Below are 14,745 nucleotides of genomic sequence, written 5' to 3'. Positions count from 1 at the left end.
AAGCCAGCCTCAGCAATTTAGAAAGGCCTGAGCAATTTAGCGAGACCCTGACTCAAAATAAAAAATGGACTAAAGATGTAGCTCAGTGGTTAAATGACCCTGGGTTAGGGGTCACAGCTCAGTGTACAGCACCTGCCTAGTACATGTGAGGCACTGGATTCGATCTTCAGCACCACATAAAAATAAAGTTATTGTGTCCATCTACAGCTAAAAAAAAAAAAAAAAAAAAAAAAAAAAATTTAAAAAGAGGGTACATAGGTCAGAGTAGTATGCACATTAGACTATGGGAGAGATGTCCAGGAGAGCCAATATTTTGGTGATCACCAAGAATAACATGAACTAGCAAGCTTCAAAACTCTAAATGGGCTGAGAATGGTGGCACACACCTGTAATCCCAGGGACTTGGGAGGCTCAGGTAGGAGGATTGCAAGTTAGAGGTCAGCCTCAGCAATTTAGTGAGAACCTATCTCAAAACTAAAAGGGCACAGCTGGGGATATAGCTCTGTTGGTAGAGTGCTTTCCTTGTAAGTACAAAGCCCTGGGTTCAATCCCCAGCACCCCCCAAAAAAAAATATTTAAAAGGACTAGGGATGTAGCTCAGTGGTTAAATGCCCCTGAGTTCAACCCCAGGTAACACAACAAAATTCTAAATGGAATGATGGCAGGAATCTCTCTTCACATTGAGGTTTTACATGAATGCAATGCATCTTCTTTCAAATCCTCTTTACATTTCCAGAAGACTTACAAATAGATTCCCTGTGCAGTAGCATAGTTTAAAACTTAAACTTGGGCGGGGGAGATAGCTCAGTCGGTAGAGTGCTTGCCTTGCATGCACAAGGCCCTGGGTTCGATCCCCAGCACCGCAAAAAAAAAAAAAAAAAAAAAAACACTTAATGGGATATTTACTATGTATGCTGCCTGACAGCCTTTCTTTTTGGGAATTATCCCTCTTTCACTTGATACAGTTTTATTAGGGCTGTCAAACAAGGGCCTCTGTCCTCCTAACACAGAGGTAGGTACACGTATGGCCATGCTGACCACAGTATCCCATTCCTTGGACACAGTTATTGGTCCAGGAGTAGTCACTGTCCAAACAGCTGGAAGTATACCTCAGTGCTAGAGTGCAAGCTTAGCATACACAAGGCCCTGGCTTCAATCTTTAGCACTGAAAAAATTAGAACTATAAAAAAATAAATACTGGGATACCCTTTTTCTGAGATCATGAGGGCAAATGCTACTATTGCTAAAAACTATATCTCTCAATATACATGGGTGGCAAGAACTCTCTAGTCTGAGTAGAAAACAGTAGTCAAGGCTCCACTTCTGTGGTTCATACATTTATTTGGGTAAACAAAAACACCAAGACACAGATATGGCAAAATATTTAATTCTGTGGATATATTTCACCCTCACATTCCTATTATGATTCAATAGCCACCACCACAACTGTCAAACTGGCAGTACCAGAGTAACCGTACTTTCTTCCAGCAGAAACTGAAAAACACCAGGGCCCTAGTCCTCTTAACCTGAAAATGATTGTAGGAGAGGTCTTTCCACAGCAAGCCTCAGGCCTCTGTGCTCACAAGAAAAAGCACCCCAGCTCTAAAGAACTCCTGAGGTCTTCTGTTCTTCCGCAGCCTGGCGCCGGGCGTTGCGCAGTTGGAAATAGCGGTAGGCTCGGACACTGCAGAGGTAGCCCCCATACACAGTGAGGAGCATCATGGAGGTAGAAAAGGTCTTGTAGCCAAGGTCAGCTAGCTGCTTGGCAGTTGGCATGTTGTCCCCTACAAAGACAAACTGGATTTAAACCCCACAATAAGGTCTCATCTCCCCAATCCATCTCCCTGTATAGAGCTATTCTATAACTTATGCGTCCTACTTAGTCTGTACACTATACTGAAGCGCCACCAAGTGTAAGCAGAGTCTTAGGATACTGGACATTGGGAAGTCTATGATTCAAAAGGCTAGATATTTTCATAAAAAATAGAAATGGCTAGGGATGTTGCTTAGTGGCAGAGTGCTTGCCTAGTACACATAATGCCATAGGTTCGATCCACAGCACTGCAAAAAAAGAAAACAAGAGATACAGACACCACTAGAACTGGGGGCATATGAATGTCATTACAGTTAATGATCCTCCATATTTATAGAGAGAAGTAACTGATCCGCCCAGAACTGTTCTTAACTGGTACATTACTTAAAGCATGCACCAGTTTTTTTCTGGCTGTAGAGAACAAATGGAAATAGTCAGGGTTTAAACATTTGCAGTAAATTATTCTCCTAGGAGGATCAAATGGGAATCTTTCAGGCAAGACCCAATTTTTTTTCCTATAAAAACAATCTTAGACTGGGTATAGTGGCACATGCCTGTAATCCAAGCTAATTGGAAAACTGAGGCAGGACCGCCATGTTCAAGGCCAACCTCAAGAACTTAGAAAGATTTAGTCTCAAAATAGAAAATAAAGAAAGGGCTGAGAATGGTGCTCTGTGGTAAAGGGCCTGAGTTCAATCTCCATTACTGAAAAAAAAAAAAAAAAAAAAAATTATCCACACAGTTTCCAAGTTAGTCTTAAAGCAGGGTTTTTCTGTTTTTGTTTTTTTGGTACAGGAGGTTGGGGTTGGACCCAGGGACACTTTACTGCTAAGCTAAATCCCCACCTGATTCCTTTTTTCAGTTATTTTTTATTTTGAGACAGAGTCTCACTAAGTTGCATAGGGCCTTGCTAAATTGCTGTGGCTGGCCTTGAACTTGGAATCGTCCTTCATCAGCCTCCAGAGTTATTGGGATTACAAGCATGTGCCACCATGCCTGACTAGGACAAGTCTGTTTCAACAAAACACTGGGGCCAGGTGTGGCAGAGTGTACCAGTAATCCTAGCTACTCTGGAAGCTAAGGCAGGAGGATCGTTTGAGCCCAGGAATTTAGGGCCAGCCAGGACAACAGTGAGACCCCCCATATCAAACAAATAAAAAGTCAAAAATCTGGAATAAGATAAACTCAAAATTAGCTGGTTGAGGGAGCCTAAGGTGGGGTAAGACACAAGTAAGTGCTTCTCAGGGTGAGCCCTAAGGGCTGAACATTGTCTTTGAGGCAGACCTTGAGGAAAGATCCCAAGAAGAGCTGAGGCACAGCTTCTTTGAATTAAAATTCACTATGGCAAGAGACATTAAATAAATCAGTGGAAAAAAACGAAATGACAAAAGTTCAAAATGACCCCAAACTGTACATGAAACAGTGAAGAAAACATAAGCACACAGAAAAGGATACTAAGGTAGTAAATGGACCTTGCAGAGACTGTAGCCAGCGGCTTTCACGCAACCTCTCCTTCAATTATTTATCTACCTATCTATCTATCTGTCTATTGCAGTAATTTTTAGTTTCTGAGATAGGGGTCTTAACTAAATTTCCCAGGCTGCCCTCAATTTTTTTCTTTTCTTTTCTTTTGTCCTGGGATTGAACCTAGGGGAGCTTTACCACTAAGCCACATTCCCATTATTTACTTATTTTTGAGAAAGGGTCTCACTAAGTTGCTAAGAATGGTCTCAAACTTGTGATTCCCCTGCCTGTCTCCCAAGTAGCTAGGATTACAGGCTAACGCCACTGAACCAGGGTGCACTTAGTCTTTTTTTCTCCTGCTATCTCCCATACCCTGGCCAGAAGCTCAGTCTCTTTGAGGAGCTGGAGGGAAAGGGCTGGAAGCATTCACCAGCCAACAAAGGAATAGGATGGTATGGCTTGTCTATAGTGACACAAGATCAACTAACAAACACTTTCCTATACCTAGAATCTCACTTCATTCTCTGATCTAATCCATCCTGAGGCTGCTCCCATTTTCAAATTAGCAGAAACTCTTTAGTGAACCAAGGCAGGGGCAGAAAAAAGGAGAAGACAGATGCAAAAGTTATTTTAGAAGTATAGGATTTAAAAACTGACAGGAATAGGGCAAAACTGAAAATACCTCCAAGTTAAAAAAACTCTGGATTGGAATACTATTCACAGAAATAAGAACAAGAGAAGAAAGGGGTATGTGTGATTGTGTGTTAACAGTGAGGGATGGTGGTGTCAGTCAAGATCACAGGGGCTGGGGTTGTGTCTTAGTGGTACTTGCCTAGCATATGCAAAGTCTGTATTCAATGCCCAGCACCACAAAAAATAAATAAATAAATCATGAGCTGGTTTGTACAAAATAAAATTAAAATGCAACATCCATGTGAAAGACGTCCATGTTCTTTTTTCTTTGTGTATTAGGCAAATGGAAATGAAAATCTGGCTAGATATTGGGACACAAGGCTATATTTGAGATACAGATGAAGGTAACAGGTGATACCAAAGCAGAGGATAAGACCAGAAAGACCAAGGAAGCAAGTTTGAAGAAAGAAACAATTAAGGAGAGAAGGTACATAGGAAATTCTAGAAATATCTGGAGGGGTTCATTTAGCTACTTCTCCCTTCAGGGTTGAAAATCACTCATATATCAAGTTACTGCCACTGGCAGAGATGTGTTACATCTTTCCAATGTATTTGACAAAAATAAGAGTTGGAAACCATTACTGCAAAACACCATGAAGAGTTGGGTGTGGTGGTACACACCTCTAATCCCAGTGGCTGGGGAGGCTGAGGCAGGAGGATCGTGAGTTCAAAGCTGGCCTCAGCAATTTAGCAAGGCCCTCAGCAACTTGGTGTTTCAAAATAAAAAAATAATAAAAAGCGCTGGAGATGTGGCTCAGTGGTTAAGTGCCCCTGGGTTCAATCCCCAGTACCAAAAGTCAAACCAAAACAAAAAAACACCATGAAGACTGATCAGGTGGGACCACTGCTTGGGCGAACAGTCAATGGTAAGGCTATGATGGAAGTCAGTTTAGTCACTGAACTGAAACAGACAATATAGGCATCAAGTAGAGAGCACAAATTCTCAGTAACAGCCCCTATAGGCCTATGAACCCCTCAAGATTCATATGTCTAGCATTTTTCCAGAACAGAGAAAAACAGATAATTAGAAGGATCATAACTCCTTTGCCCCAAAGAAAAGAACTGAAGTTCTGTGGTTAGCTGCTTAAGGGAATGGGAATTACAGAGCAGTACTCACAAAGGTAACAAGATTAAGAAAATTCTAGTTTTATTTATTGATAAGATTTGAATGTTTTAAAGGAGAAGAAGATGGTGGCTTAACTGAGAATTTAAAAAAAAAAAAAAAAAAAAAAAAAAAAGAAGCGACGTGGGAGAAACAGAACCAGACTGAGAGGAGGGTGGAGGAAAAGAAATCAGAAGCCTAGGCAGAAGGATAAACCTTGGAAATGAAGAAAACTTTTGAGATCAGCAGGATAATGTTCTCATGTAAGGGACATCCATTTTTCTCAATAAATCACAAAGCTGGGTCTGTTCTGAACAGATGGGGTTGGACTGCAGATTTCAGAAAACTAAGAAAAACCATCGAAGGAATCATTATGGAAAACCCCATAGGGTACAATCTGCAAAGACTATATGGCTCTTTTTCTGCCCTCTAAACATAGGAGGATCTCAAAGCCCATATTTCTCCTCCGGAAAACTTATTCCCTCCAATGGCTCCATCACCTCAGACTTAATGCACTCATTTATCTCTTACTAGATACTTGGAACACATCATGCTATGGAAGGCCGCAGAATATTGACATGGCTTCTGTCTAAAGGAACTTATGCGGATATGCTATGAGTCCTATATTCTGTCAGACAAGGGAGAAGATGGAGAGAGAGCAGAAGCAAAGAGGCACTGACAGCGTTCTGAGACAGGGTGACAGTTCAAGAAAAATTAGTAGAAAGGTGGAAAGGTGGAGCTATCTTTTTAGAAAGGTGAGAAAGATTTACACCAGCGAAGAAGAGGAACTGGGACTCAGGTCGCAGCGGACTATAAGACAAGGAAGAAGCATTTGTAGTCGCTGCCTGAGGGCCTAGGCGCCAGGCAGTAGCCGGGGTTTGACTGGGCCAGCCCTACGATGTAGCAAGGCTGACCTACGGCTGCCAGGGGACTGAGCAAGAAGCGAGCGATCTCAAGGGCACAGAGTCAGCAGACAGGCGCATGGAAGGGTGCAGCTAGCAGGCGCCGGCCCGGGTAGCCGCGCCTTCGCGGGGTGAGCGGTTCCTGCTCAACTCGGCCGACTGCGTACCTGGATGTTGCAGCTCCCTGATGTCCAACCGAGACCTCCGCAGGTAGCGTCTCGCCACCACTGCCTGCACAACTCCCAGGCAACTCCGAAAGCTACCCCCGGAACCAGACGTGTGTGGGTGACGGCCCCGGAACGACTTCGAACGCCTCAGCTATTGGTGAGGAAAGAGGCCCTCCTTCCCGCCCACCCGCCCGGCTTGGCCTCTAGAGTTCGTTCCCGACTCAAACGAGCGGACTTGCCCCGGACCCGCACAACCCCGCCCACTGAGGCGAGAATGCCGCTCTTCTCGCCAGTGGCCAGTTTTGAAATTCGGCTTCCGGGTCAGTAGTCGTTGCTACGCATCCTCAGACGAGCCTTCCTCGCTTAGAGACCCAGTGAATTCTGGGGGTTGTGGATAATGCTCCATTGAGAGAGTGTCTTTGGTGGCTTAAACTCGGGAACCGGAATTTAGGATGCTTGGACACAACCAATCCCAGCCTTTGGCGCGCTGACGCCTCCGGTAGCTAGGTCGATTCTCAGAGCCAGCCCCTACCCCGAGGTGCGCCGCGCGCCCCCTAGAGCCTGGAGCGGCCCTCTCCTGGGCTGTCGGGCTGCGGACCGAGCTCAGGTAGGGACCTGACCTGCGCCGCGAGGCCATGACCACGAAGTGAGCACGAGGGGTCACTCTATAATGTTTCTGCCCCGTGCGTGATCCCGTTTGTAGGCGGCGTGCTACTTAAGAAGCTCCAGGAAGACTGGGTGACAGCTTAGGAGGAGATGGTATAAGGGGCATTGCCAGTGAGGGGGACAGAGGACAGTACTGAGCAGGCACCACTGCTGGGGCTTAGAAGAGCTGTGATTGTGGAAGAGGGATTTCCTTTTTCATTTGTCCTGTGGTAAAAATGAAAACATACGTGGTGATACAGGACAGGGAACGCATTACCACATGCACTGAACTCATACATCCCCAACTCATACTCTTTCTGGAAAAAACAATGCTTTATTGGGTGGTCAAATGGCCTGACAGAAGGCCTCAGATTCACAATTGACTATGGACTGAACAGAGAAGTAGGCAAAGGTATTGGAAGCTGTCTTTGCCCCACTTTAACCTCCTCGAGGGCAGCTCTGGATTCACATGGTGCCCAGACATGGGCTCCGCCAGACCTAGGATGACTGCCTGCACTCTCCTGGCCTGATGCAGGCAGCTCTGTCCTATGTTGGGTAAGACTGAATTCTCAAATTCTAGGAGCTAAGAGGAGCCTGACTCCCTAGTTTGTTGGAAAGTAAGGGAAGATTAACATGAAGCTGGCCAGAGACACAGTGTGCCAGGTGCTGCCACATAGGAAGCAGAGACCACTGCTGGACACGGGAGCCTCTCAGCCCTCAAGGACTATTTATAGCTAGGGGACCTGCTGACCTGTGACATTCCCCTGCTGCCACCCAGTCCTGGAACAAGGCCAGTGCAAAGCACACTCCTCTCCCTCCCCCTCTTGTTCTTCCCTCACCCCAGGGGACAGGGTGGTTTTTTAAATTTTCTTCTTTCTCCTTGAGTTTCCTAACTCAAGTGCTGATATGGTCAGTGCCTCATGAGGAGGCCTTCATTGGAGAAAGGGGAGCTGGCCTTTGGCCCACCAGCATGGGAAACTTGTTCAGCCTTTGGGCCACTCTCTAGCCCCAGACCTCAGATGCCAGGTGCTGGTTAGCAGTCCTGGCTGCTCTGGGGCAGCTGAGAAAGTACAGGATTGGGGAGGAGGATCAGGTAGAGGCAGGGATGTTCTCTGAAGACATAAACAGCAGGAGGGGCCCAGATGACACCTCCCCCAGCTAGACTCTTGACAGGGAGGCGGGGCAAATACAAAGGTCACAGAGAGCCAGGGCCCAGTGATCTGAGCCTGCTATGAAAAGGTGTAGCTCTGTCAGCAGATTAAGTTCCTGCTCCCATAAGAGGGTTCTGGCGGTTAGGGCCAGTAAGGGAAGGCTTGGAAAGGTCACACAGGGTGGGGAGGAGCTGGCAAAGATCTAGGACCCAGGAAGTCCCTGGGGATAGTGGCAAGTCCCAGGCCAGGGATGCCAGCGTGGAGCAACTCTTGTGCCAGGGCAGCTGGGGGAGGGGGAAGAAAGATGACCAGAGGTTTCTGAGGACTCAATTGTTGCTAGGAGAAGCTAGAAAGGGATTGTTTGAGATCTTTGTATTTTGTTAACAAACACTGAGATCTGTTGACGCTGTGTGGGGCCTAGCAGAGGTCAGCCAAAGGATCTATGGGACCGATATCAGCTCAAACACCCAGACCCCTCCCTGGCAGCCCTTGCCTCATCCCTCCTATGGCTAAGGTACTTCTTTAGTCACTTAATTGGGCTTGGGGACAGGCTCCTGGTCTATGTGAGGCAGCAACTGGCAGCCCTTGCCCTGGTGCACTCTCCTCCCACCCTCCCCCATACACACCCCTAGATCAGGCAGCACTGGGGCTTGATTCTGTGCCTCCCAGAGGACAGGGAGAAAGCTCCACAGCTGGAGGACAGGGCAGCTCCACTTCTGGCAAGATGCTCCAGGCTTCAGGTAATTAGGATTTCCAGGGGTGTAGCTGAGCCCACTGCCTTTTGTCTGCCAGTGAAAAGCTGAGAAGACTGCTTGGTGAGGAGTCCTGGAGATCCTGGTGACCAGGTGTTTGTGTCAGTTAGATAAAGGAGCTGCCTGTCCTGGGCCTTCTCCCCACTCACATGTGTTCTGGATGATTCTGCAGGCAGCGGATAAATTCACCCACTGGCTGGCCCTCATAGCACACCTTGTATACAGCCATGAACAGGGGGAACCTAGAGTTGAGGAGGAAAGGCACAGCTTAGTCTCCTACTCTTTTCCACCCTCTATCCCTCATTCCTCATTCACTGCCTAACCTCCACTTCTCTACCCTCCCACCTTAGACTTCAGGCTGACTCTGGCTGTCAATTTCTATCTCCTGAGTATCTGAACTCCCCAGCCCTGGGTTTTAGGGTTAGGTTGCTAACAGCCCTGCGCTCTTTTATATTGAACTTGTCTACTTGTTTTTTTTTCCCCCCTGCCTCTCTGAGCTTCAGTGTCCTCAACTGTAAAACGGGGCTAATATAACAAAGTAGTGAAAATATGAGGGTTTCCCTCACGCCACTTTGACACTGGGGCTTGAACCCAGGGCTGCTTTACCACTGAACTACATCCCCAGCCATTTTTATTTTTTATTTTGAGACAGGATCTTGGTGAGTTGCTGAGGGTCTTGCTAAGTTGTTGAGGCTGGCCTCAAGCTTGCAATCCTCCTGCCTCAGCCTCCATAGCTGCTGGGATTACAGGCATGCCCCACTGTGCCCAGCCAGAATAGTTATATGATTGAGTACATGAAGACATGATTATGCATTATGTGAACGTGTCAATAAATGCCGTTTTCCTTCTTGCCATCCCCTCTCAGCTGTTCCCTTTACCCAAAGCCATGAACTGTTCTGATCCTATTTCATACTCTTCTCTTCTAGGATTATTTCCCAGGCCAATTGTGCTCTATTCTGCTCAGCCCACTATCTGTTCTCCCTGGAAAAGGAGCACCTTGAAGCAGAGCCCATTCTCAACACCAGGGATGGGATGCAGAGGACAGAGGGCTGGTCTTGGGGATATGGACAAAAAGGTGAGACAGTCAGATGAGCTTATTCCTGCCCCAGAGCTCCAACCCTTAAAGCAGAGGATAAGGAAGAAAGGACAGAAAGGGGAGGCTATTCAGAGTGGTTCAAGTTATGCAGTATAAAGAACACTAGACCAGAATGAACTGCATGAACTGGTTGGGAAGTGGGCAGTCCAAATTCTAACCTCAAAACAGATTACAGTGCCCTCTCTGCCCACTTCCCAGGCTGTGCAGAGTTCAAGAATATGGTGACCAGGGACAGCTCTTGGCCTATGGCTCCCTCACCCAGGAAAGCTATATAGCACACTTACTTGTCCACCAGGCCCTTATGCTGGAGGATGCTGTGTAGCTCCCGGGCTGTCTGGGGCCCCTGCAGCTTCTGCCCATTCAGCATCTCTTTCTCAAGCTGTTCAATGGACTGTGAAAAAAACAGTCCATGTGTGGAGGTGGAGAGCAGGGTTATCCATATGAGCTGGAAAGTCACGCTCAAATGGGAGGTGGAGTCATATTGGGGAGAAGAAGGGGTAAGAATTTCTACAACAATTTTAATGTTTGTGCCCAAGAGCTTCCTCCTGCTAAGCACTTCTACCTTGATGCTGGCAGGGGCCACCCTCTGTTCCCCCCTGTTCCCCAGGACCCACCTTTCCAGTGCGAGCAAAGGCCTCTGCCACCTTGCGGTTCCGCCCTCCATAGCAGGTAGTGATGAGGTCAGCAACACCACAACTCTCCAAGAAGGTGGCAGAGGACACTGGGCCTTGGCAAAAGAGCTTGGCGAAGGCAATCATCTCCATGAGACCCAGCCGGATCACTGCTGCCTTGGTGTTGTCTCCAAAGCCCAGCCCATCACAGAAGCCAGCCCCGACAGCCACTATATTCTTTGAGTAGAAGTCATGGGTAAGGAAGGACCCCTTCCAGTGGCCCCACTTGGAGCCCTTAGCACCTGCCTTATGCTCCCCACATTAGCTATAACACACCCACCAAGTAAATGAAGGAAGCATATGGGTTCCTGAACCTGCTTTTCCTACTTGTTGCACTGTTTTTCCCCTCTAGTACCAGGGATTGAACCCAGGGGTGCTTAACCACTGAGCTGCATTCCCAGCCCTTTTAATTTTTTATTTTGAGACAGGTTCTTGCTAAGTTGCTGAGACTGGCCTTGAACTTGTAATCTCCTGCCTCTGCCTCCAGAGTTGCTGGAATTACAGGCATGTGCCACCTGACCTGGTCCACTTATTGCACCTCTTAAACCCACCCCATGCTACATCCCTGAGGATATTTTCTGAGAGCCACTTTTTTCTCCAGGGGACCTTTCCACCCATGACCATTTTAGTCCATAGTCAGGTACATAGTTGCACAGGATCCATAGCTGTCCCATTTTTTGATACTGGGGATTGAAAACCCAGGGTCTTATACATGCTAGGCAAGTACTCTACCACTTTTTTAATTTTTAATTTTATTTTGAGATATGGTCTTACTGAGCTGCTGAGGCTGGCCTTGAACTTGTGATCCTCCTGCCTCAGTCTCCTGAGTCACTGGTATTACAGGTGGGCACCACCTTATCTAGCTAGGATCTCTTGTCTCCCATTAGCTTGGCCATCTCTTCTTCCCCTTTGGACCACCCCTGTAGCCTATCCCACAAGGGGCTCTAGTGGGGAAGAAAGAAGGCTCACAGTCTGATGGTGAAATATTAGCAGGCCTGAGTATCCCTGGCTTTGCTTCTGCAGTTCTTCCTATGTATATGAGATTTGGTGGTGAAAGGGAACAGCTGCCTAAGAGTGAGATCTTGAATACTGGCAATCTTGTAGAGCTAAGCTGGGCCCTCCTTTGGAACCTTATCCCCATTCCATTAGCTACTTCGGTGCCCCTCTCACCTTTAAGGCTCCACAGATCTCTACTGTGTCAACCTCCTGCACCACTGTGATACGGAAATTGGGTGTCTGCATCAGTTCTTTCAGAAGCTGTCCCTGGACTGGATCCTTGCAGCCTAAAATGGGGAGGGAGCAAGACTTTCAGTGGTAGGCTCGTTTTTGGTTTTGTTTTTTGAGACAAGGTCTCACTATATTGCTCAGGCTGGCCTCAGACTCTTGGGCTCAAGTGATCCTCTTGCCACAGCCTCCCAAGCAGCTGGGACTGTTGGCATGTGCCACCACACCCAGAGAGCGGGGACTCTTGACTGTTCTTCCCACAACTGCCTGAGACAGGCTCTGTAACTCCATCCCTGGGGGTGTCCCAACCCTCCCTCACCTCTTATGCATCTTCCTTTTCCTGTCTGGTAGAAAGAGATGGCTGAGTGGGGCTAGGGAAGAATTTGGGGAGGGGATGCACTAGAGCTGTGTGGTGCTTGGGTTGGGGGAGGCTCTCACCAATGGTGGTCTCACAGAACTTCTCATCAGCCACCTCGCTGGCAATGTTGGCCCCCATCAGCACGCTCATGGGGATGCCGAGGCGTTCCCCAATCACTTCAGAGATGAGCTTCAGCCCATTGGGGCCCTCGTCTACCCCCTGGGCACAGGATGAAGCTCAGGCCAGCTGCCCTTGATGCCCAATTGAGGGCTTCCCACTCAGAAATCCTACCCCTTACAAATCCACTGTTTATCAGTGTACCTCCCCAGTGGTCCTGCCCCATTCCAATCCCAATACAGCTTGCTATGGGGAGGATAGACAGTGGTAAAAAAATAACCCATCAGAAAAGCCCTCCCATGCACCTTCAGTAACCTACCTCTTCCAGGCAGTGTTTCTCCTCCAAATCCCTAAATACCCCCGCTTCTGACTGTCCCAAACCAACTGCTAGCACAGTCACTGCTCCAAACCAGCTCCCCTTGCATACTCCTCAAGCCACCCCACCTCCCATATTCTTCAGGCATCCCTTTTTATGCCTCTTAAACACTCCTAAGGCTTCTGCCTCCAAATGAGTCTCTTATCTACTTCCCAGCTTCCCTTCAGCAGCCTCTCACTGCTTTCTTAATCCTCTCCAAAGCCAACTCCTCTCTTCTCTCTGGGAACTTTTTGGCTTACTACTGCCATTTTCTTTCCTACTTGCTTCACCCACCCTGAACCCTGCAATAGTTAGCTGCACACCCCCATCCACATGAAGGTGTCCCTGGCACCTTAATGAGAGATATGCCAATGGCGTTGGCCTTCAGGTGACCCTTGAGCTGGTCACAGATCTTGCCGATGAACTGATGGGGCACCACAAAGATGAGGATATCAGCATCTGCTGCAGCCTGGACCACATCTGGTACAGCCACCTGTGGGATGACCAGGTGCTTGTGGGCTTGGCAGACTACTACTAGCCCCTAAGGAACTTTATTTAGCAATCTAGGAGCCAGAGTGAGACTGAGGAGAGGGGAGAAGGAAGAGTAGTTTGGGACTGAATCTGGGAGGACTGAGCTTGAGAGAATCAAGACCCTCCTATTCCCTGCCCCAGCCATCACTGCCCCTCTGCTCCAGCTGACCTGGATTTCTGGAACTCTCCCTCCAGCATTCTCTTGGCCCTTGGCTATGGGACTTTGAGGGAGGCCAAAGACAGCCGGGCTTGGCAGGAGGAAGAGGCCAAGTAAGATTTCATCACCCTGGGGCCCCAACTGGAAAGGTAAGTCCTTTTCCTCTCTTGCTCCCCCTTTTTCAGGTGGGGAGGAGAGCTACATGAATTTGACCAAAGACCAAAAGTCCAAGGAGCAGCTTCCAAATCTGCTAATAACCCAGTGAATGAGTAACAGGATTAGAGCCTGAGGCAGGTACTGCCCAGACCCAAAACCTGGGAGCCTGAGAACCAGTCTTTGGTTGCCATGGAAACCGACTTACTGCCCCTCTTCTCCTGCCCTTCCCCCTGGAAGCCTGTAAGAGGGAGGTACTATGCAAGTTCTCAATCCCAGAAAGTGCCCAGGAGAGCAGTTTGAGGTCTACATGGGGGTGCCCTATACCCACACAGCCCTTCTGAGATGCTTCTCAAGTCCAGCTTGCACCTGAAGTGGCCCCTTTCAGCAGGAGGTACCTGTAGATAAGATCTGGGCACTGACTCTCTGGACTTCCTCCCTTCCTTGCAGGAAGTTGGGGCTTACCACGTTTGGGGGCAGCTTGTGCCCTGGCAGGTATTTGACATTCTCATGCTGAGTGTTGATGATCTCTGTCAGCTTTCTGCCCCCAACATCTTCCTCAAACACCCACATGGTCACCCGGGGGTCAAAGCATGCCAGGTGGGCAGCATTGGCACCCACAATCTTGGCAATGGCTGAGCCCCTGAGGGGGAGTGAAAGTACAGGAAAGTGAGGAGTGGGATGTGAGAGAGGGCACAGCAGCAGGGGAGGGGTGGGGCAGCACCCCACCCACTACAGGGCCTTACAGCAGCCCTCCAGATAATTTTTTTCCCACTTCTCTTTTCACCCCCCACTCCATTTCTATGACAAGTGGTTCTCTTGCGACCTAGCAATAGAGGAGACTCAGTCTGCCTCACACTTTGCTGCTGGAGAAGAGGGGCAGCCTTCAGATCCCGCTTCCCACACCCAAGCAGCTTTTCAGGCAGAGAAGGGAGCACTCTGTTCACCTTACATTGATGAACAGGTGCAACTGCCCAGGCAGGCACAGCCTGGGAGGTCGATCATCTGTGCTGTGCCTGTAGGCACTGAAGACAACAGCAAGGGACGAACAAAAACCTGAGGTATTTTCTACCCATTCCGTCTCCTGCCTACCCGGCTTCCCTCCTTAACTCCTCTGTACTTGGGGGGAAACCCATGGTCCTTGACAGTCACTTACCAGTTGCCGGAGCCTACAATGCAGACTTTCTTGCCAGCCATGGTGCTGCTCCTCTGCCCAAGCAGTGCCGGTTGAGAGCATTTAACTCCGCCAGCACTCGTGGGTGCAGCCAAGCTCCACCTCCAGGGGTGGCCGAGAAGCTGGCGCCCAGGGAAATAGAGAGTCTGGCAGAACCAGGGAAAGGGTAGAGACAGGTGGGGGGAATGGGAATGGGGCAGAGGCCAGGCTGGTTTTTCCT

At 48.4% G+C, this 14,745-nt stretch overlaps 2 protein-coding genes across 3 annotated transcripts; both read right to left on the bottom strand.

The window, feature by feature from the left end:
* Positions 1-1,324: 1,324 nt before the first annotated feature.
* Positions 1,325-6,318, bottom strand: LOC124982026 (cytochrome c oxidase assembly protein COX14). 2 transcript variants are annotated; one of them, XM_047548142.1, is made up of 2 exons: positions 6,142-6,318; positions 1,325-1,797 (listed from the first exon to the last, which is right to left on the bottom strand). In XM_047548142.1, exon 2 carries the CDS (start codon positions 1,774-1,776, stop codon positions 1,603-1,605), a length of 174 nt encoding a protein of 57 aa, XP_047404098.1. In that variant the 5' UTR covers positions 1,777-1,797; positions 6,142-6,318; the 3' UTR covers positions 1,325-1,602. The 2 variants fall into 2 exon arrangements, with proteins under 2 accessions (XP_047404098.1, XP_047404097.1); XM_047548141.1 differs by having other exon boundaries at positions 1,325-1,784; positions 6,142-6,310.
* A 777-nt stretch (positions 6,319-7,095) lies between these two features.
* Gpd1 (glycerol-3-phosphate dehydrogenase 1) lies at positions 7,096-14,662 on the bottom strand. The gene is made up of 8 exons (XM_047548140.1): positions 14,508-14,662; positions 13,817-13,994; positions 12,863-13,003; positions 12,119-12,257; positions 11,627-11,739; positions 10,400-10,633; positions 10,070-10,176; positions 7,096-8,931 (listed from the first exon to the last, which is right to left on the bottom strand). The coding sequence occupies exons 1-8, from the start codon at positions 14,546-14,548 to the stop codon at positions 8,835-8,837; spliced, it is 1,050 nt and encodes a 349-aa protein (XP_047404096.1). The 5' UTR covers positions 14,549-14,662; the 3' UTR covers positions 7,096-8,834.
* Between the last annotated feature and the right edge of the window lie 83 nt (positions 14,663-14,745).

Source organism: Sciurus carolinensis, chromosome 4 (assembly GCF_902686445.1).
Source record: "Sciurus carolinensis chromosome 4, mSciCar1.2, whole genome shotgun sequence".
NCBI lineage: Eukaryota > Metazoa > Chordata > Mammalia > Rodentia > Sciuridae > Sciurus > Sciurus carolinensis.
This window is presented reverse-complemented; position numbering and strand designations above follow the sequence as displayed.